The sequence below is a fragment of the Cuculus canorus genome, chromosome 19, assembly GCF_017976375.1.
Source record: "Cuculus canorus isolate bCucCan1 chromosome 19, bCucCan1.pri, whole genome shotgun sequence".
NCBI lineage: Eukaryota > Metazoa > Chordata > Aves > Cuculiformes > Cuculidae > Cuculus > Cuculus canorus.
This window is the reverse complement of record NC_071419.1, coordinates 5,866,788-5,890,506: the sequence shown is the minus strand read 5'-3', so window position 1 is coordinate 5,890,506 and position 23,719 is coordinate 5,866,788. Positions and strand designations below refer to the sequence as shown.

General features: G+C 43.2%; 1 protein-coding gene across 18 annotated transcripts in view; it reads right to left on the bottom strand.

Annotated features, from left to right (window-relative positions):
• Positions 1 to 698: 698 nt before the first annotated feature.
• Positions 699 to 23,719, bottom strand: part of FNBP1 (formin binding protein 1) — a 97,880-nt gene continuing 74,859 nt past the window's right edge. Inside the window, exons 11-20 of one of the 18 annotated variants that reach the window (XM_054083843.1) lie at positions 23,267 to 23,362; positions 17,734 to 17,820; positions 14,589 to 14,603; positions 14,403 to 14,438; positions 10,788 to 10,897; positions 7,905 to 8,037; positions 6,719 to 6,840; positions 6,127 to 6,266; positions 5,569 to 5,727; positions 699 to 3,019 (exon numbers count right to left, since the gene is read on the bottom strand). In XM_054083843.1, the coding sequence (XP_053939818.1) occupies positions 2,985 to 3,019; positions 5,569 to 5,727; positions 6,127 to 6,266; positions 6,719 to 6,840; positions 7,905 to 8,037; positions 10,788 to 10,897; positions 14,403 to 14,438; positions 14,589 to 14,603; positions 17,734 to 17,820; positions 23,267 to 23,362 (933 nt within the window). In that variant the 3' untranslated portion in view covers positions 699 to 2,984. The other 17 variants (XM_054083842.1, XM_054083841.1, XM_054083850.1 and 14 more) reach the window with 17 other exon arrangements.

Genomic DNA, 23,719 nt, shown 5'->3' with positions numbered 1-23,719 from the left:
GGGGATTTAATACTTGGTGTGAGCATCAGCCTAGATTTAAAGAAAAATAAAGGCTGACAAGTATTAGCGACCTTTTGGGGAAAGCAGAACATTGAATAATGCACATGGATCAGATTTAATCTCCACAAATTCAGAGCCCAGTCCAGATGCTGTAGCACTGTTCCCAAGGGGCGGCTCTCCAGGCATTCACCCCCCCCTTTCCCAAGCTCTTTGATGGGTCTACCTGCAGGATTAGCACTAAAGGCACCGTGTGAAATGCTGATGGACCAGTGCGTACATTCAGATGGACTGAGGGACAAGGGAGGACAGAAGACAGACCAGGACATGCGTGGGATGCTGGTTACCCTCTGCAAAGGGCAGCCAGTTTCACTGACCGGTGGTGGGAGGAACGGCAGGAGGAAGGGTGTTGGTTAGGTTTTATGCAGGGGCTGTGCCAAACCGGCACAAGAGTGGGAAAGGCTGATAATGTGAGCCACAAGTAGCATGCCATGAAAAAGAGCAAGCATCTGGATGGTACTGGGATGAAATTTAGGTCTGATTTTTTCAAATGGGAACTCCAGACAAGACTGGGAGTCTGGCATTCCATGGGTGTGTTTTAACTGCCTGCAGGGTAAACAGACCATTTTGTTTCTCCTTCTGTGACAAGCTCGCCCCGAGGTTCTTGCACCAGCACAAACACCTTTAGGAATCTAAAACATAAGAAAGACAAAAAGAAAGAGACCAGATTAGAAAGAGGATGAGGAAAACGGGATCCCTTAAGAGTAGCACTGCCTGCAAGAGGTTAAGGAAATACAGCATCCAAGCATGTACCAGGTGACAAGGGGTTATGGAAGTTGCCTGTAATCAGGTATACATTGCCAGCACTCAAATCAGTCACCCTCAGGGTGGGGATGAGCATCACTGAGACACCACTTTCCGGAGGAGGAAGATGTAAAACTCCAGAGCAGGACCCTGCCAGCATCTTGTCAGTGCAATAGAGAAAACAAACGGCTTTTCAATTCTCATTCTGCGAAGGATTGCTGTATCTGTTCAGTGACAGCTCCACAGACCACGAACGATAGCAAAGGATAATAGCAAGAAGCAAAACCAAAGAATTTTGCAGCTGAATCCAAACTGGCTACGCTTTCCACAACAGGCTGCAAAGACCTTTCATCCTTAAGGGAAACCCAGAAGCAAAGAGGTGAGAGCAGCCTTAGCCTCTAAACCCACCCTGTGTGAAGCCTTCTCTGTGGCCAAGTGAAGCCACAATCCAGGTGTGATTTGGCCAAAGAGGCTGCTGTACCCAAGGGAATACAGGATGAGTCCAAACTTCCCTCAGACTCGAGAGAGATGGGGATCCCCTTGATCCTCTTTGCACCCACTTCCATAAAAAAAGACCAAATGACAGCACAAGAAAGTTTTCGCAGAGACAAAATGAAATTTTTCCTGAAAAGGAATTGTATTTGTACTTGGTGTGGGAAGCAGCTCCGGGCCATCTGCTCTCCTTTAGTAAAGTTAAACTAAAATGAAATGCCATTAAAAAGAAAACTCACGGGAATGAGAAAATATAATGTTTATTAGAAGAAGACACGAAGGTACATGAAGCCATGAAGAAATTCCTGACAGATGATGATTCTTTAAAAAATAAAAGAAACGGAACAACCACACTGGCCAAATCTCAAACATTAACACAAACCAGAAGTTTCTACGCCAGTGCAACCAGATGCAGGCAGTGAGTAACCCAAAATGCTTATCAACATAAGAGGGACTGAGCAGTTACCAAAACAAGAGCTAGGTTATGCAGAAGAACAGCCTATAAAACCATTTATATTTATACATATATAAAAGGATAAAAACAATTCAAATTCAAGTAACTTTAGTTTTTAAGTTATGTTATATACAATTTTCTTTATACTGGGAGAACTAAGGGCAAGTATTTAACAAAAGGATTTTAAAAGCCATAGTCCAGTTTATAATTACTGTCTCCTAAATCATTTGGCAAGCATTAAATAATCAGATATATCCTAGATAAAAAGTGCATCAGCATGGTTAACTTTTACCTATTTATTTATTTCTATAAGTCAAGGCTCTGCACAACGGTTACAGCAAAGCAACGGCCGCGCTGCAACACAGAACCACAGAGCTGTCTGCAAGGGTTTGTTGAGAGAACCGGGGCGAGGAGGAACAGACCCACAGCGGCAAAGGAGCTGAAAGGCTACCAGCCCACGGCTCCAGAACTTGTATTCCGGAGGCTGAAGATCACAAACCAGCCCCTATTCCTTGTGTCACCCATGCAGTCGGTCTTGCTGGGAGAAGCCGACGCAGCATTTGCGTTGGGTGCAAGAAAGAGTTTATCTAAAGCTGGTTATTCCATGCACATTCTTTTGTGTTTCCCACTATTTCCGAACATCCCGCAGTGAAAGACAGCTTTGTTCCCCAGCAGATTCTGAGGTACCAGAGTCAATAACACAGCGTGGTCAGCCTTGAGCACAAACGCCCACCAAGTCCTGGTTCCTGTTATCGACCGCTGTCAGCACCGCTCAACAGGGGCAGAAAAGCCCTGCAAGAAGCTACACCCTATGTGCACAGAGGCGTTTTCTTCCCCGTCCCCTAGAGGTCAGAGCTTGGTGTATGCCCCAAAACACAAGTTTACGTCCAACAGATCCAATTCTTAGTCTGTATGGGTTTTTTAATAGCATTTGTAACAGTTTCCTGCATGCATCACAAAGAGAATGAGAGCGTGTGGCTCTCGTTTGTACTAGGAAGGACAATAACGCTGTTTACAACTAAATTCACACAGTCGGGCCAGTGCTGTCATCGGCAGTGATGCACATTGAAATTTCAAGAGGCACCAGCTGAGCGAATGGTATCTAACAGAGTCTTTCATTGCTGGAGATAGGACATGTGCATTCATCTCTTCTAAAGAAAACCTTCTGACACAGATCTCTTAAAACAACCGTAGCAGCAAACCAGAAGAACAAAAGGTGGACAGGGCCTATGCAAACCTACTCAGAGATTTTCTGAAGTGATTTGTACTCATCTGGAAAAAGAAAAAAAAAAAAAGGCAGAACAAGATAGACGTTACTGTTCTTTTTGTGATAGGGTTTGCAACACCCTCTGACCGGAGGTGCTGTTGTCAGCTTTACAAGAACCCCTTGGGTAGGTATTTGCAGGAGCACGCAGACCTCGATCAGGAGGGCGACTGCAGCACACGACTTACCTGTCCTGTTCATTTCGGGCTGGGCAGCAGAGCCCTGACAAGACAGGCTTCAGCCGGCTCGAAAACTCGCCAGCTGCCAAGCGGCTTTTCATAAAGCCTTTAGCAGTCATGGGTCTCGGGCAGCACTGCCTGTGGCTCATGGCACAGCCTGGGCAGGCAGGTAAACCCCAGCCAGCACCGATTCTACTGACTGGGAGCACCACGGACTCAGAGCTGGTGTGGATGCTCCCACCCTTCACGCAACAAACCAGCTGCTCCAGCTTCTTCCCAAACCCAGGAAACTTGTAAATCATCTTCAGGTAAGTCATAGTTTCCATTTTAAATACACGAGGAGTGAATAAAATCACTTCTACTAAGGTATTAAAAATCAAAAGAGGGATCTGCAACTTGCTACGAGGTTTGTCTTTCCAACACAGCAGCACTTCCCCCAAATCTTTATACCGCTACTGAGACATTTCATGGAAAGTTCTCTTGTAGCTTTTCTTTTTAACCAGAGAACTGAGAAATGAGGGAGGTAAATGTTTGTTTTTCGCTCCTAAAGTCTACCAAAGTTAATGGAAAACCTTAAAAACCTCCATCATTGCCACAGAAGTCGTTGTAACTGTCTCAGCCTTCTCTGCCAACACCAACTGTATTTGTACAATCATTCAGCAGCATCTTACAATTTAAACGACATTTAAATGAAACGACATTAGTACATTTACGTACTAACACAATCTCCTGATAGGTATCGCAATGCTCCTGCCATAGTCTCTCCAGATGGGTAAGTTAAAGACAAATATTTGCTACCTCTGTTGGCAGGGCTGTGTCAGGGTTTCTCACCCCACCCACAGATCTGCTTTGCTTCACTCCCCATCCAACCTGCAGCTCTGCCCGTAAGGAGGTGACGTGCTCTAACATTCCACTGGTGTGAACCATGCTGCGTATCCATGGGCTGGAGAGCCACGCTTGTTACTTAAGACAGATGTCGCTGCCACACTGGCTCAGCTGTTTCAAGCAGCCTACAGTACCCAACAACAAATTTTCCAGCAGAATAATGTTGCTTTCAGCTCTTGCCACACACTATGCAGTCAGTCTCCATAGGAGAGAACACTGAGATAAGAGATGGGATCTCCCGTCTGCTGCCTTCTGAATATGAAGGACAATGTAAAATTTATGTACGATCCACATTCCTCTTTCAAAGGTTAATAAAAGCCAACAAAGGGGCTGAGTTCTTTGCAGTCTTCAGCATCCTGGCTAGTCCTGTACTTGCCAACACAAAACTACTGTATTATGGCAAAATGAATCGTGATCCCAGACATTCATCTGCGGCAGACAAGGCACTGCACTGCTTAATACTGAGCCCAAGCACAGAACTGATGAAGTTATAGGGTTTTACAGAGATAGTAGTACTCCTCTCTTCAAACGTCCATAAAACCCAAGGAGAATTGTTCAGTTTTCTTTTAAACTGGATGAGGCAGCTTGTTTCACACCAAGAACTCTAAAAGTCTAGGAAACGACAATAACCTGAAGGATTAGGTGACTGAAAAAACACAAATCGTTTAACAGTGGACTTCAGATACATCCTGATTTGAAACAGGACTAAAATCTTTTGGTTTCTCCATGTGTCGTATAGCCAGGTGTTCATGGTGCGAGCATCTATTCTATCCAGGATTCCCCTGCAGCACTGCTTGCTCACACAACACAGCCGGCTGCGAGGAGATGAAACAACAAAACAGAAGATTGCCAAGTCTAAGCTCCGGCTGCCTTCATCGATGTTGTGAGATCAAAATATTAAACCATAAGTGATGATTCTCTGAAACAGCGAATATATTTTCTGAAATGTATCAAGGTGGGAAAGAATAGAAGATCCTTCTCAATGTATAACCAATTTTTTAAGGACCACAGAGTGCTGTGCAAACAGGTTGTGGCAGGATCTCTCCTTCCCCTTCCAAATGCACTAACTTCAGTCTAAATATTTCCTATATAACATTCCTCTGAACCAGTCTGGGACAAAGAGCTGACTTGTGAGTATGTCTGAATGCCACCTGGATAGCTAAGGAGAGCCTGTATTACCCCAAAAGGCTTTGTGTTTCCTGCATTAAAATGGGTGTGCAATGGCAGTGTCAGCTGAACAAGCACTGTCTAGGAAAGACTGCCTTTCCCCTCCAGTTTCACAGTCTACCGCACTACCTCTCTGATCAATAAAAAGCACGTTTTGCAGTACAGCAAGCCATATTAGTCCACATATCGAATAATGCACTTTGTGGCATTGTACAGACTTTTAAAAGGCTCTATCTGTAACCCAGAGCAGTTTCTGCGTTGGGTGTCTCTGTCAAAGGAAATAAAGTAATAATAATAATATTATTATTAAATATAAGTCATAGCACCTTTGGCATTTTTGTCCAAATAGACTTCAACATACGACGTAGGGACATAGCCCTCCTCATCTTCGTTCCTCCGGATTCGTGTCCACCCATCGCCTTTGTCTTCTTCTATTACATACAGCATTTCTCCTTCTGCTACAGAAATTGTTCCTTCATTCTGACCTGAAAGACACAGCAACACGGGAGTTCAGGCTGTCTGCTACAACAGGAACCACAGACGGGGTGCGGGGTGCTCAGGGCACCTTCAGGTGATGTGCTGACAACCTTGGTTCAACAATAGCGGCATGAAGAACGTGTGATTCTGGGGACAACAGTGTGTGCATGAAGAATCAGACGAATGTGACCCTGACATGAGAGTTTTGAGGGTTTTTTTCTTCCAGAGCTCATGCATAACAGGAGACAAATCACTGTCTTAGTGCCCCTCTAAAATGCCAGAGCCCCACTTGCCCCTTTCATTGTCTATTTAAACACTGCAGGAGTTAAATGCAAGTTTCCCATTTGTGCTTGGTATATGAACTAAAAAAAACAGTAAGCGAAATGAGAGAAAATGTTGAATGATACCTTCAAATGTATAGAGCGCTTTACACGTTCCTATGGTGGGTAGTGGTTCTTCATCATCAAATTCATCATCAAAATCTGTTGCCGGTACTTTCATCTCAGTCTCCTGACTTTGCTCTTCCGTGTAACTGCCATCTGGGCTGCTCAAGAGAGGAAAAAACACAGCAACTATAGCGACCAGTTTCAGGAGCAAAGAGAATCACTAGTTTACCAGACACTTAAAGCAAGGTGAGCAGCTGTGGCTGGGGCAGCTCAGCAACTCCCAAGCATGCTCAGAACTGGCTGTTACAAAGCAATGGGGGAAACCAGTCATTTTTCCCCTCAAAAGCTGTGCAAAATGCACCTCCCTCCCTCACCTTCACAGCAGCGAGCACAGGGACTATTTCAGAGTTCATCAGAATCAGAACAGCAGCTCTTTAAGCTGCGATCTTGCATATGCTACAATCTGTGTAAAAGCACTTCATGGATTGCGAGCATTTAGTCTGGGTAGAGAATAGGTTTCTGAACGCTGCAAAGCTGCGGTTCTGATGAGCAAACTAAGGAAAGTGGCTTCATTTATCGGTCTGAGCAGGCCAGCTCCATACAGATACTGTACCTCTCCCGGTCCTGAGCACAGCTGTTCACTGTTGACGTATTCTGGGCTTCGTACAGTCCGCTCTGCCGCCGGGCCTGTTCCGTCCGCGCGGGTAACCTGCCCTCCACCTCAGCCAGCCAGCCCTGCAGGGAAAGCAGGCTCATGCATCTCAGGCTTCAACTTGCAAGGGGGAATTCATAGTGCTTTTACTTTGCTGCATCATAGCTGACATTCAGACTAAAATCAGTTTGTAAACCTGTAAGTATTTTCCTTTGAGTTGTGACTGTCCAAGGGAATAGATTCTGTACTCTAGGTGTATATTAAATCTATTGGTCTTGGAAAAAAAAAACACACTTACTGAAAACTCTGTTCTTTTTTGACACCAGGTGCTGAAAACACTGAACCAAGATGCAGCTCACAACAGCTGTGGGGAGATGCTGCTGCTCTAGTCACAATGAGCCGAAAAGAACTGTGGCAGCTTATAGTAGTATCAATAACACCAGAAACACAGTGATCTCAGTGACTGCTGAATGCGTGAGGATAAAAGCCAGGTAAGAAGAAAGAGCCAGTGATTTTCAAAGTAATGGATATTAGAGCCAACAACTAAGAAACATCTCATATTAGTGTGCTGTATCTATTTCTGTACATAGTGTGACTTAGAAAGTGAAGTCTTCTCTCAGCCCTAAAATCCTTCTGGTGTAATCACAATGGCTTCATCTATTCCAAATACTCCTTATACTCTGGAGATATTCTCTCTCTAAGAAGCTTCCTGTCAATGGCAGATTATTCCTTGAAGTATATTGCATCGGATGCCTCCTGGCTTGCTTTTAAGACTATAAATCGTGCTTCACATTTATGTTCCTTTGATTTTCCACAGACATCTGTAACACGATGCTTGAAACTGTTTAATTAATTAAATAAGCACCTGAAGCCCCTAGGCAGCCCAGAGAGCACATCACCTCTGATCCACCACGTAGCACAATTACTTTTCGGTGGCAAATCAAACAGCAGGATTGTTGGCTGATGGTCACAAGATATGTTGCATCTTTATGTCCTACCAACACGCTCAGAGTTATCAACTAATTCAAGTGCTTAAATAGCACTTACCCATACCTAGCAAGAAAATACATCTGGAAAAGCAATGAAGCATCCGCTTGGAACTGAGCATGCGCTGAGCTACTTGTTACTGAACTGCCTCTTCCCATACCTCAAATTTCTGAACTTCTAATCGTAGTTTTTCAATGTTCTGTCCAAGCTCTGCTAATCTGTGGTCCACACTCGCTGCATCTCCCATCTGTGGGTTCTTGATATACACGTCTTTCATTTTCGTTAAGGCATCTCTGAAAGACATAGGAAAAATAGAACATGTGTTAGTGCAGCTGAGGGCAAGGACCTTTCTCTGAATGAGGGCTAACCAAAGGAAAATAAGGTGCCTCTTTTACACTCTGGTTCAAGCCTGATAGGTTACAAAAGTAATTGAGAACATCCAAGTCCTTTTGCTCGGCACAGAACCAGTAATTAAAAACAACAGTAAAATCACTTGCCACAAGAGAATTTACACTGTCACAGATGGAAAAGGCGAGTGACACCATCATCCACAAAGTGACACAACAGAGACACAGGCCAAACTCTTCAAGCCCCTACATGAAAAGGAGCTCCTTGCTCTACAGGCAGCTGATGCTTCTTAGTGTCAGCAAGGCTGGTGGGAGCCTCACTGGTGGATCAGGAGGCGACACAGAAGATGTGCTGTGTTGGTACAAGCACATAAAACATTCAGACCAAATGATCCAAGCTCCATGTGCCCCACTTGAAGAATTTTAGCAAAAAAAATAAATGATTGAATTGTTGGACAGTGGCTTCTTGCAAGGCAAAAACAAGGAATTGGTACTGACTTTTAGCCTAGCATATTCTTTTATTTAGTACTAGGAGTTCTACTTGCTAATCCTGAGGAGAAAAAAAACGAAATAAAAAAAAAATCTCACAACCATTGCAATGAACAACAGCTTCAGCTCTCTAGATATTAATCTATCATCTCAGTCTTTGGGGCACAAATAGTTGCATCATTCTCCATCATGGGCTGAAATCCAGTTGAGAAACTCGGACAAACAGCTGGACATGGACGTATTAATAATAAAAATGGAGTGTGAACCAGAAATTCTCACCCAGCCTCTTGCAGTTTGTCTTTTGCAACCCAAATAATTTGCAAGATATTTATTTCACACTCCTTAAAATGAAGCTCAATCCAGATGGTTCGCGTTTGTCACAGCGCAGCAACAGATGGATCTCAGGCCACAGAACACAACCCTCCACCCTGTTAAGTTTTTTACCAGACTCCTCCTGGGAACTGTCTTGTTTCTACCCAGATACCAAGCGCCCAGGGTTACAGAGATGTCAATTTTAAGGCCTGCTATGATGCACATGGGACTATAAGATGAAGGTAGCACACACCCTCAGGAGTTCCCCAAGGAAAGCCCGTGAGGTGCTCACTGACAGCAGGGCACCGCCGTTCACCTGAGTCAGACGGAGGCTCCACTAAAGAAAATCAGTTCTCTGCGTGACGCTGAATATCTCAGAGCTTAGAAAAGCTGATTTCTGAGCTGATTTCCTGTATTACACAGCTATTCAGCTTTTCTCTAGGCATTAGCTGGGGGGAAAAAAGGTTAATGCGAGTCCCACGACTCAAGTTAACACTCTTTATATTTTAGAGTTTCCCACCAAACTCCTGACAATCGCAATCCTGTGCTGCCTTTGCTTTGTGTGCCTAGAAAATGGGAAAAAGAGTGGGTGGCAAGGAAGCGGGACTGCTCTGTGGCTGAAGCCCTAAGGGACAGTATTGCAAACATGAGTCACGATTAGTACTATTTTTTTAACTCTTATTTAACTGCTTGTGCTACTTCCTCAACTGGATACTATATTTAACGTAACTTCATTCTGCTCTGGTTTCATATCAAACTTCAGTGCTGGTTTACCTCAGAATCGATACAGAGCAGGAAGAAAATCTGTATAGAAGCAAATATAAGTACAAATGTAAAACGAAAGCAATGGGATATCGTGTTTTCCTTCATGACATAAAACACAAAGTAGAAAGTTTGGGTTACTAGACCAAATAAACAGGCTTTTCAAAGCAAGTTAGTGGTAAATACAGGCACATCTGTACAAATGCGAAGCAAAGGCAGGGGGAGAGGAGAAGCTAAGTCTTGAAATCACTCAGGGAAGAAGAGTTCTGTCTCTTGCAAACAAAACATGCTGAATCTTTACCCCAACTGCAGAATGCAAACAAACAAAAGGCAACACACAGAGGCATCCAGAATCAATAAAAAAATGTGTAACCAAACTGGTCTTATTCTCCACCAGAATGATAAAAGAAGCCTTGTAGAAAAAGCACCCACAAAAGCACAAGAGTCATTATCTTTCTGCTTCCAGGAAACATAAGCTACAGCTCAGAGAGTCTTAAGATACACACCGATCAATCAGCACTTGTGATGATGTTGTCATGCTCATAATAGCCTCTATTGCTGGGATCTATCCATGTCCATCACACAGTAATAACAGGTGCTCTGCTTTGTGCTGAAAGGGCTACAATTGTACCTTTGACTAAGGCTGTATTGACATTCCGTACTTCCCCACAAACACCTTCAAGAATGGCTCCCAGCAAAAAACAAACTTAAGTGTGTCTTCACAGCAATCTTTATCTGCTTTCCCACAAAAGCCCAAGAAAAAAAAAAGGAAAAATTGCCTCTAGTTCCTTCATTCATGTCATTCCCATCCTTACACCAGGGTCTCCTCATGTCATAATTCTCAAGACAGGATACATCACACTGAGGTGGGGAATGGAATAAAGAGAAGCCCAGCTTTTGCTCCAGCTCCGATCTACACCAGCCAAAATTAAATAATTGATTTCAGAATCTGAGTTGTGCAAAGCCTTGCATCTCTGAAGCATCTTTAACTGGATGTAATCTCTGGTTGGTTTTTTTCTTTGAACAATACCTGAAACGCAGAACCTTGCCCTTATTTGCTCTTTCTTACATATAATTGGTTTCTGTTCTCCTGCAGGATCCCGTTTCATCTTTCATTGGAGGGGCTGACATACCTTTGATCCATCTCCTTCTGAATGTCTTTGTTTAGTTCATCAACTTTTTGTTGAAGTTTCTTTCTTCTTTGCTCTGGTGGGAGGTTGCTGAAGTCTTCTGGCCCTGCTCCCTGCACAGTGGAATGGAAGGAAAAAGGAGAAAAAAAATCAGAGCCAGAAAGAATCCTTCAGGATTGCATTTTGAAAACAGCTCGCAAAAGTCTGTGCAAAATTACAGTGGTCTGAAGCATTGTTATTCTTTGTACTGAGCTGTCTGTTAGCAGTTTGGATGCCCTTGGGATAATCTCAGGACCACATCCCACTTTCATACCAAATGGCTGATGGGAGATCACCAACTAAAGAATGCCAGAGTCTAATGGCAAAGCCGAGAATCTGTCTTCATCCACAGTTATAATCAGATGTTACTTAACAGAGTAACATACCCATGCTGACCTTTCCTGCCTTCCCTTACTCTGCTACACAGCATCCCCATAAAGCAGCTGCGAGCTTTTACTTGTGTTGCAGTCACACTTCTAATGTTCACTATTAATTGCTGGCTCGGTCGGCACAGCTTGAGTGCCGGTCCAAAACAGTTAATTGTGTCAGGGCTCTCCTGAATGCACTAAGGTAACAGAAGTGCTTCCACTGGCACTCTGCATACTCCCCAGGATGCGCATTCGATGTCAAAGTCTCTCAAATATTCCCCTCTCACTTGCTCTAGCGTAACAATCAGGAGCTGTATCAAAGCCACAGTCTCAATCAATCTGAAATCATAACCGAAGAACACAAGTAAAGACCACAGTGATTACCTTTGTGCGATTCTGCTTGAAAACCCCTTTTCTGCCTTCAAACTGCTATGCTTCTTCTTGATTGCCTCAATTTAATATAGCAATGACATAAAATACATCCATACTATTTTCTTCAAAAAAATCACCCATTTTTGTCTGGCAGGAGGACAAGGGAACAGTTTGGGGGAGGCTATACTGAACATAGATCAATACTAATTAGCTGCACCACAAAGGAATGAGGTTCTTGTACATTATCTTGAACTTGTACAGGTTTTTCTTGTTTTGGTTTCTGCTCATTCCACATCTCATTTCTAAGGGGGAATACCAGCCTACAGGAGAAAAAAGGGTGAAAACACAGAGCTGAGTAACCAAATCCAGGGCCCAGCAGCTTACTGAAAGCTTGTGGGCAGAGCTGTAACATTAGCCTTACTAAGATGCCAAATCTCTCTCAGAGGACTGTGATTTAGTGGACATCCTGGCACAAAAGCTGCCCATTAGACCCTTTCAGGTCTACACTGAATGTGCTCCGAGACACGGAGCTCTTTCTCCTGCATCTGAAGAACAAGCTGTTTAGAAAGAAAGTGTGTGGGTGTCAGAAGGATGGAGGACAACTACAGACAGGTCACTGTCTCCTCTGCTCTAGCCATTTCAAAGTAACAGAACAGGCAAACCTAACGAAATCGCTGCCACGTTGATTTTCAGTAAAAGACGACATCTACGTCTCATTAAAGCTTGACCATCTGTGTAATAACACACTTAAAACTTCATTTCATGAGATAAGGATAAAGCAAAGAAGGAAACAAGTAAGTTCCACTCATTCTGAAACTGTAACCACATGAAGTCCTAGCTGTACTTACATTACTTGCTGTACGTGGTACAGGAGAGACCTATTTTAATTCAGTTATTAGTAATAGTATTTTGCTTGACAGTAATAAAATAAACTGTAAATAAACAAGCACTTACAGGTAAGACTATGTAACATTCTCAATTCTAAGCAGGAGAGACAAGTATGCTTGAAAATACCCCCAGTTATACATTAGGACAATGCAATAGATGTAGTGAAACCGATTTAGAAAAGCATCTTCTTTTTCATTTTCACCTTCATTCAAAACCTCTAGCCTGGACTAAATTCAGTGTCTTTGTTCACAATGCTTCAGACCAAAGCATTCGTGTTGCGTGCCTGAGAGTGGGAGGTGATGTCAGACTAGCCCATGCTCAATAATTCCCCATCATCACAGAAGCTACGGCTCCTCCTGCACAAGGAAGAGTCAAGGAGCAGTTTTTGGACATGCTGGGCACGTTTCATGCTCTCAAGCAGAAGCACAACTGGACTATCTCTCGAGTAGTGACCACAGCCTAAATGTTTCAATAGTGAAGCATGGGGGAAATCTGTGCTCTTTTTGAGGTGCTACCACAGGACCAGCACAGCCAGTGCTCACTAGATCTCCTTGCATAAAGATACTGGGATTTAGGACACAAAGTGTCCCAAGATGACAGACCATGAAAAAAGAGGCCCAGTTTTTGGGCTAAAGTGAGATACGGGGAGAGCATGAGATTTATCAGCCCCAGTTCTGGCTCTCATACAGCTAGAGGACATTACGAACAAGCTGATTTCCTCCACCTGAGGTGCGTGTGGGTCTCAGCCCTCTGCACATCTTTCTGATCTGTGCAGTTCTTGGGGAACGGCCAGGTCAATAATTTATTTTGGGAGGATTTATTCCTACATACAAAGGCTCAGCTCAGCTACAAAACATACACACACTGCAATCAAGAAAAAAACAAATAGAAGTTCCTGGCATAAAAGCATTGGACTACCAGGACAGGGGTTTGGGAAAAGCCAGAAGAAGTCTTCCATTGCTCCCCAGGACCCTCAGAGATCTTTGGTGAGGAGCAATATTGCTAACAGAGCCCAAGCAAGTCATTGTTGACAGGGCAGCAGCAGGCCCTGAAACCTCCAGAGCTACAGCAGGTAGCTTCCACAGCCCACACATTTCCTCCAAGTAAGCTGCTATGAACAGATCAACAATGATGTACCCAAGAAAAACGTATGTGTAGGAGGAAGAGGGCACCTAAAGACACTGACTGGGGAGGAACAAGAACTCTTCCAAGCTAACGCACTTAAGGTGCTACTGCAGATCCTCTGAAGCTTCTCCAAAATCTCAATCGCTCACTTGTGGCTCTTGCATGCTGGCATGAAGTGGGGCAGCAAACCAGTCCCATTCTCCTTGTGACTGGGCTCTCAAAGGGCCAAGCAACGCAGACAAGCTGTCGGGAACACATCAAGGTGTGCAGTATCTCACGCAATCCAGTACCTTGTGGATGAAGTTTAGCATATAATTTGCTTTCCCAAGTATGCTCATCCCTTCCCCTTCCAACTCAGTAATGTATTATCTTACCGTAGTTCAAGAAACCTTCCAAGTTGCATCCAGGATAGAATTTAGGATTCATATACATGGATATCTCTCCATTTGAGAATTCAAGTCAGATTGAGTTAACCTTGTTGGTTAAGGTTTACAGAACTTTAATTAATATCATTATTAGTTATTCTGAAGGACTACATAGGGCTGTAAAATGTAGGTGATAATGAGGCAGATTTCCAGTAATATCTGGATAAGGAAAGCAAACTTTGCATCTACATTACACAAAGAGACATGCACTTCTCTCTGGAAAAGGTCCAGCAAGCAACGAGACATTTTTTCCTCTTTAAATGTTTTTATATATAAAGTAGCAGAATTATACAATGCTGTTTTTCTACATTTTCATAGCCCTAAATTATGAAAGTGAAAAACTAAACTATATATTAGAGTTAATTTTTAGCAGCTTATTAGAAAGACTGAATTCTGATCACCTCTATTAGACTCCAGACCTGTGTATTCAGAGTTATCTGATAAATATCAAAAAAAGCAAACACAGAGAAGAAACAAAATTTAACAGTTAATTTCAGTGTCATCTCGCATGTGGCACAGTGCACATTAAAACACACACAGCAAATTGTGATTAAAACACAGGACAGGCATGCTGAAAATGTGCTTACCAGCTTGAGAGAAAGCTTCATGTAAAAATTGGAGAGATACGGGGTGGGGGGGGAGAAAGAGAAAAAAAACAACAGTGCATCAGGAGAAGAGGAAATTGTTCAGACTGACGTTAACAGTAAAACGACACACAATCCCCTTGCTGTTGGAAGGCAAAATGGGAAACACTAACAGGTCTGTGCGAAAGTTCACAAGATGGGCCAGCGCTACCAGTCAGCTGTCGTCTGCTCGATGGAAGAGAACCTCCACCCGTGTGCGCGGGCAATGCAGGAGAAGCCCAGCCTGGGTTGCCTCGTTTACAGCGGCTACAACAGCAGCAGTGGTTTTTCTCATGAGGGAAAGTCCTCAGAACTTGCAAATACGAGTTATTTCAGGTCAAAAATGTGCTGATGTGCAATGACGAGCATCAGTCACTTCATGCCAGGGCTTGGGAGGGGGGTGACACCCAGCCAAACCCAGCGACAAGGTAAGCACAGCATTTGGCCTCCAGCGGGAAAGGGATCTCCGGTGACATCCCAACTCCCAGCCCTATGTCCAAGGACAAACTCCCTGAAAGATCCCTGTTGATTGCACGCAGTGCTGCCCAGGCAGTCATTTAAAGTCATTTCACGCTCTTGAACAGTTCAAAAACACTCAGTCTCAAACGCGCTTTGGCCACAGTCAGGACCAAAAAGGAGGGAAATAAAAAAACCCTCTTCCTTTAATACTGAATTGATTCTATGACAGCACAGTCAGACATTATTTAAGCTCCTTAAACAATATACATGATCTAATTCTTCAAAGGTTACTTGGTACAGAGCCAAAATATCATGGTTTAGTTACTCGGAGAAAGTAAGGCTAAAAAGAAATGTATGCACAGCAGCGTGGTTGTCCCCGCGCCTGCCTCCGCCTTCCTCAGTGGCAGGTTCAGCTCTCAACAGCGCTGGAGGAACTCCAAAAATGCCAGGGGAAAAAATCTGAATGGGTAGCTGAGCACCAAAACTACCAAAGTGCTCCAAGACATCACCGCAGTAGCAATTCCAAAGGTTTTCCAAACCCAGGGAGGCTAACAGTGCCGCAGGGTCTGCGCCAAGGAGCACAGGGAAGCTCAAGATGTAAAACCAGATTTTAAAGGGAGGATCATAACCGCACCGCGCTGTGCCAGCTCGTCGGGGACAGTGGTGCAACGCTCCAGCTACAAACCAAACTGGCCAGGGCAAAACCGCCATGGGCTCAGAGCTAGAGATGGGAGAGCTGGGAAATGCTGCTCCATCCAGGCAATGATCTGACCTGGGACACTTCAGAACCTCTTTCCATTCCAGAGTTCACAGAGTGATTTTACTATCAACATCTTCCAGGTAGGGTCTCTCAAACAGATACTCTGTTCTTAGCAGAAGCTCGGTTCTTTATGATTGTATTTAAAACCAAGTTGGCTCCATTCCTATAGTGTTTTTGACAGCGTGTTTTAAGAAATACCCGCTTTCCAAAAATAACAATTATCATGAGTTACCAGAATTCGCACAGTAATTCATGCCAACCGTTCAAGAAAAACACACGGCCCTGCAATAAAGAGTGAAACACTCCATGGGAACCGATGCATTCGGCAACAGCGCAGCGGTCCAACCTCCCTCTGAAGCCCAGTCCATTAGGAAGTCGAGACATGATGATAATCACAGTGCAATAAAGAAATTCACTCTCTCCACTACAAGGCCATTAAAAAAGGCAAACACAGCCAATCCGTTTGAGAGAATCAGCATACAGGAAGGAGAAAGAATGAGCTAAGAAACGCTGCTGAGGAAATTCAGTGCAGGCAGCTTTTGCTTGCATAATTGCTTTAGCGCTCCTGTGAACTTTAGCATAGACATGATCAGCACAAATTGAGATCCTTGTACATATATAAGACAAGACTCATGTTGCAGAATAAATATTTACCTATGAAGCACTCTATAAAAGGCACAAATGTCAGCTACATGCGCTAGTTTCTAAGCACTACTCGCTCTAAAGGCACTACGCTACTGCGGGGCATCATCTACATCAAGACTATTCTTTTGCTGTAAATTCAGCAAATTGGAAAGGGGCTATAGACACTGGATGCCAAATTCTTATGCTGTTAAGTAGGACAAAAATAGAGAACTTATTAATAGCATTTCCAAATAGTACATCAGGGATTGTTATAACCAGTACAAATAACAAAGCAGATCATAGAATGGAAACAATGAAATGCTGAAATAAGTCATAGTCAGTTTTCCATTTCTGAAATGTATTCATAATTTTACGTGACAGCAATTCAGTTTCTATAACAAATATAAGCAGATTGAAAATAAATCTGCATTAAACACTGAATAACTACTTTTGCTCTTTCTGCTGGGTTTACACAGCTAGAAACTTGCTCATGGCTCCCAGGAGAAAGGGGCATTTTTCCCTTAAATGATTAGATAAATTACATTTCTTCAAAATGAGCAAATCCGTTTCAAGCTGTAAATTTAGAACAAGTCCACCTTAGTCTTGCAAGGGGAAGATGAAGAGCCTAAGAGCCACAAGCTACAATAACACATGAGAGAGCATGAAAGCCAGCAAGTCCATGTGTTATTGGACAGTCACGGACACTAACCTCACTTACAGAAAACAGGGTTGAAATAAATCACTGGACTTCCATACAACCAAGAGGTCATTTTTTTTTCTTAGTGGTCCTGTAACCATCTTCCCACACTCTGTTTTATCAAGGTATCGGATTTAGAGGTCAAATATCTTGATTTCATGAACCATCATCGTTACAGAGAGCTCAGGGAAGTTTCAGCAAGCTCCATGGAGTGCTCCACGACCGACACACAGAGCGTGTCACTGCACTGCTGTAAATCAGGGTTGGCTCACGATGCTCAAGACTGCATTCATAAAATAATTTGGAATACATGCATGGAACCTGTTTGCAGCACTTGCAGCGAATTTCACAGGTCCAGCCACTTTAATTGTGCCGATTTCAGCATTTCCAGGGCTAGCAGACATTTCTTTCCTGCACATGGCACAGTAAGCTGCAGCTTGCCTCTCACCAAATTTTTTCCTTTTCTCTTTTACGAAGCACATTTACACAGCACACTCTAACGGCGTTGTAAGTGGGGTTAGCGACTGTGCAGCAACGGTATGGGCTGATCACACCATACACGGACTTACAACATATTCCCTAGCCTCAATGGCACACGTGGGTGTCCCTAAAGTCCTCTTCATGAGTTCTTTGTGAATATACAAAGACTGTGTCTGCTGGTGAGTCAGCAAGAGAAAACACATCCGTTACACTGGAGACGAGCCCGGCACCTCTGTGTTTACTGCTTCTACAGCTTAGCATTTAAGCCTTTAAGAGCAAAGAGGAGGTTTCCTAGAAACTAGGCGAATATTAAGAGTTTAGCATTCTCTCAATAAAGCGGAAAACACCTTAAATACGCAAAGTCAGAAAACATCTCTCTGTGCTAAAGTAAAGCATGGCTTTAATGACCCCACCCGCCCAAAAGTCCTGGTCTTGGCACAGATTTATACACTTAGGTTAGAATAACAAGAATTCCCAGGGGCAGAAAGTGGAGCAGGTAGGAGAGGGAGGAGTTTGTTTTGTTTGCTGTTTCTGCATGCTCACAGAACAACAAAGCACTGATCATCCAGGCAGACCAACAGCTGAGTGTCGAGGGAGAAGACTGCACGGTGCGTCACAGAGGTAAGACGGGATGATAAGGGAAAACATTAATGGGGCGATGGAAATAAAATCACATTGTAATGAAGTCAACAACTTCCACTATAAAGGAAACCACAAAAGTCCCTCCGTATGCCTTATGGAACCGCCTGGAAGCTGGAATTTGGGTAAAGTCAGGAATAGCTGCATCCCAGCCCCGAGACCCATCCTTCTCTGCTTAATCACAACCCAGTTTCTGAGGCAAAAGAGAAAAGGCAAGTCCTGAGAATGCCACACAGGGTAATTCACAGGTGTAAGTTCTGCCCCTGGATGTTGTTAGTTCAGCAGTATTGCTCTTTAAATAAAGGTGCTGATGTTACTGCCGCTATAGCAATAAAACAAAAGAACATAAAATTAAGATCAACTAGCAGAATACCGAGTCTTCTTTGTCCTCAAATGGAATTAGAAAAAGCAGAGCAAGCATAAACGAGATTATGACTTATGTAAGCGGTTCCTCATTTTTTGTACTCTTCTGACTTTAACTTCCCTAAAGAGACAGAGTTAATTTTAAGTATTCTACTACGTTTATGGTGCCTTTTGAAGAGTTATTAGAAACAGCACTCTCATAAATGGTATGAAATACTTCTCCCCCTCTTTTTCTAGTTCTGACCCATGACAAGTGCTTACAGTACTTGCTAGAATGGACATTTCTGCAAGTTGGAGTTAGAAGAAAGAAGCTTTGAGGAAAATACAAAAAATGTGATTAGAAATGCACAGACACTGACAGGAGTCAGCACCTATAGCTTTAAGCTTTTTTTTTAACCAGACTATAATTTCATATTGGCAGCAACCACTGGTACCGGTATTGCTGCCCCTACGTTAACCTTGCATCTGTTGTAAATTGTTCAGGCATTTGATTCCTTCCACAAAAACAAGATTTATTGGATTTTTGGTTTGGAAACAAAATGAAAACCAGGCTGGGCACAGGACATATCATTACTAATTATATAATTCATTTTAACAGCCACCAGTGAGGTTTCTGCTTCAGCTTCGTAATTTCTCTTTCCAAACGCAACGCAAGATGCTAAACTACAACTTTTTAAGGAAATTATTAAAGCATGTTGCCTCTCCAGACATGTTCAGATACCAAAGATTTCATGGAAGAATTGTATGGAAACCCATTCACCCACTCCCATTTCAAGGACCAATTATAATGCGCAGCTCTGCTGGTGGCATTTATCCTGTTAAGGTCTGGACTCATTCAAATTAAGTAGTTCCTTTCCATGCACTTCTTTAAGCCAGCGCTAAAAAGGAGTATAATCCAGCCTCCTCTGATATAAGTAATTTTTTTTTCCTGGTTTGTATAGGAGTTAACAGCTCAATTTATCCCCAGAGCCGGGAAGGACTTAGATGGCAACTGGGTTGAATACTCTAAAATAATCCTTCCGTGCCCTGTACCTCTACTGCAAAGTGTCTGGGTGGAGCAGATTTTTGTCTCTGAACAAAACCAGCAGTGCGGAGACAACATTCAGAGCAAACAACATTATTCTGTGTCCAAACGCCCGTTACACTGTGCTGCCCTACTGGCTCCCCACACGACCCTTCCAAAAGCTCCTTCACTGATGTATTTCTGTACAGATCAAATGCTCTTCGGTGTAGAGAACAGTCGTCCTCTACGTCCTTCTAATTTCTTTGGTAGCATCACAATCCAATATTCGTAAAATCACTGCTCAGGCTACGGAGCAAAATTCAGATGCTTGTGGATTTGCCAGGAGAGGAATTGAGAAAGGAAATCTTATAAAACTTAATATGGTAAAAGCAGAATTAACAGTATTATCTGGCTGTACTGAATACAAAGTGGGTCACATCAACCACATCAGCTGAAACAAATGCCAACTGCTCATTTTTTCATCTGATAAATTAACAGGATTTGGGGGTGCTTCTTGATTAGTTTTCGCCTGGTTACAATTATTTTATTTTTGAAGGTCGTGAGGTATTTTCACGATCTTTTAGCCTGGCCATTTGTATAACAAATCACCAAGGACCTACGAAATGTGAACTTGAGAAGCTTTCAAATCAGCCAGAGCAAGCTGCCAGAGCTTTGCAGCCTCTCCAACACTGAATTTGTGGATGAACCAAGTGGCCTGAATTCGCCCCTCTGGAAAAAGAGACGATGACCTGATCGCTGGCCTCCAACTCTGCAGGAGGAGTCAGGCAGGAAAAGCATTTACATACAAACATCCTGGTAGCTAATGGGGGAAGGAAATGAAATAGAGAGAGAACATAGTGAAAGGTTTAAATGAAGATTTAGCAATAGCATTTCCTTGGATATTTTTAATGAACATGTCAGCAGAAACTCGAGGGATTCCAGAGGAGCCTATAGGAAATTGTTCTCATTATTTTACTGTTCACACAACCCAATTAAAATCAATATGGCACACAGGATTCATAAGACTTGCTTGGACTTCTCAGATAGTTAATACATAAAATGAAGGCCTTTCTTCAGGAAATATTAAAAGCAAATTGGGGTTGTTCTGGAGAAGAGAGGGCTCCAGGGAGACCTTAGAGCAGCTTCCAGTACTTAAAGGGGCTACAGGAAAGCTCTTCGTCATGAGGGGGAACAGTTTTAAACTTAAAGAAGGGAAATAGAGAGCAGATTTTAGGAAAAAAAAAAGGTTTTACTGTGAGGGTGGGAAGGCACTGGCACAGGGTGGCCTGAGAAGTCAAGGATGACCCATTCCTGGAGGTGCTCAAGGCCAGGTTGGATGGAGCACCCCTGATCCAGTGGGAGGCATCCCTGCCCAGGGCAGGGAGTTGGAACTGGATGGGATTTGAGTTCCCTTCCAACCCAAACCATTCTGTAATTCTATGATTGCTTATATGGCCAGACACTCACTAAATAAAAAACTGTACATGTGAAATACAAACTTGAGAAGTGCCCATGGAATGACAAACTTGTATTTTTAAATCAAGTTAGAGATATTCAGCTCTATTTTCACTATTCCACTGTGTGAATAGCACTATGGGAGCACTAGATTGCAGCAGAAGCCCTCGCCTCCCGCGGTACCTTACTCCGAGGCATCTCGCTGCTACCCCATACGAGGCAGGATGCTGGAGCCGGTGCCACCGACACAGCCACCATCTACACATCTCCTGCTCTGCTGCTGCAGAAGCAGAACCGAAAGACTGCTAACCCCCACAAAGCCACTGAAAAAAAGATGCTCTGAGCTGAACTACAACCGAGGGAAGGAGGTACATTTACAGAAACTGCCTCAGGACAACTTAGAAACTTCCCGCTTCCCCAGTGAAAAGAACCAGAAATGGGATTTTTGGGGGTTCTGAATGTCCCATTAAATGGCAACTCCCTAGCAAAGAACTGCAGACCACTCTGTATAAAACATCTTTTTTTTTTTTAAATGTACTGTTTGTAAGCAGATGAGACAAAACATTGTTTCCAGCACTGTTCTCAATTCTCTGGAACTAACCGCTGAAGTTCCCAACTGAAATCATCTCTGCTTTAACACAGCTCCAGACCTCAGCCCTAAATGTCAGTGCAGTCCCGGGAGCAGAATTTGGGCTTTTTAAAGCTGTCACTTCCTTGCTGTTACACAGCCTGCTCTAAAAACGTTATAAAACACCAAACACTTGTGTCTGCTTCCTGTAATTTTTTATAGGAGGAAATAATTCTAAGGACCTTAACCTGGGAGAAAAAGCCAAGCTATGCCAGCAACTTCTCAGCACAATTGTGCCACGTGCAAGCTAATGGGAAGCTAAAGTCTTGGTTTGCTTGCAAAATGGAAGATTTTATCTCAGGGTCCTGTCATTTTATTCATATTTAATGAAGATCACAAATGAGAGCACTGAATTCAATAAAACTGTGCGTCACAGCAGTGGGAAGCGAAACCAACAAAATCCATGGGCTAAATAGGAAATGTCCAGAAAAAGATACACTGGCAATTCCGCACGCTCCTGTATGCGGGGAAGGCTGCAAGGACAGGCTAAACACAGGACTTGGAATTTTTTCCTAGATTTGCAATGGTTCATCAGATAATATTTATTAAATTTTTAGATAATGTCTCTCCTCCACTGATAAACACTTGCTGGGACAGCAGTCTACAGGAGTCAAATCAAACCTTCCCATCTTACTGAAACATCATGCTACAGGACGCAGTTAATGTCCCTGAGAAGTGTCAGTCTCAAATATCTACAGCCAATTGTAACCAATACATCCAGGAAGCCGCAGGGAACTTTATATTCCGTGTGCGTCCCCCAGTCTCCACCAACAGGGCAGTCCTGGTTTAAAGAGCTGTACCACAAACAGCTTTATCACATTTTATCTTTCACACCTGACCTGTTGTTTTATCTTAAGACTCAGACTTACTAAGCAAGCAAACATCGCAGCACCTGAAGCACAAACTGAGGCAGTTTCTGAAGAGAAGTCCCACACAAAGGTGTAATTGGCCGTAAAACCCAGGGGAGTCCTCTTCCCACTACAGAAAGAGGTGTCAGATCTCTTCAGGGAAACACCTGAACTTGCACCAACTGAAGGCAGAACTATTTTCTAGAATGCCTCCTAACTTACTCTCCTCCTCCTGGCACAAATATTGAGCTGAACGCACCCTTCAGAGAGGAAAACTTCTCTCATCAAGGTAGAAAATGCGCAGCAAAGCTCTGAACGGTGCTCCTCCAAACCCACTTTGCCACAGACATACGCAGGGCTACTAAATTAATTACTCTGATTTCTGCATGAGTATTATAATGTTCGTCTCTTCCTTCCATGCTTTGGATAATCTCTCCTCCCCAAAAAAACAGAATGAGTAATTTCCATCAGCAACTGTTCTTTTTGTGGTTTCATTGTGGGGTTTTTTTGACTAGAAATGGCTTCACAGGTTGGGATTCCTTGGATTTGTCTGCATGTTATGATAAAACACAATGGATTCATTCACAAAACAAAACAAGTTTTACATAACAGAACGTGCAATAAAAGCGCAAGAAAGCAAGAAAAGAGAAACAAAGAGAGAGAGAGGTATCCAGAGGAGAACTTACCCCGCGCTTTAGGCTCCTGAAGCAGTGGATTTTGGGTTTGGAGGTCATGAACTCGTTGAAGCGATGGGAGAGGGGTTCCTTTTGCTGCTTGGGAGACTGGGGGCCGTTGGGAACAGCAGAGGGTGAGGCAGAGGCAGGGGGAGGAGGAGGGGGCTGATGGGGGGATGTTAAAAGGGACATAAGCTACGTATAAGAGATGGAGAAGTGACAGAATAAAAACCAAAATAAAAAGATAAAACACAAAACAAAAATAAGCATCAAAACCAATATTTGAAATCCAGAGGAAAAAAACCAATCAAATAATTAAACTTTAAAGGCCATGGTTCAAAAGAGGGGGAAGCAGTATTTAAGAATTTTGTTAAATGAAGAATGTAATGAATGAAAGTTTTAGTAAGTGACGCAACAGAAGAGTAAAGCAAAGTATTTTGACAGAAAGCTCATGCAGACTCTTCC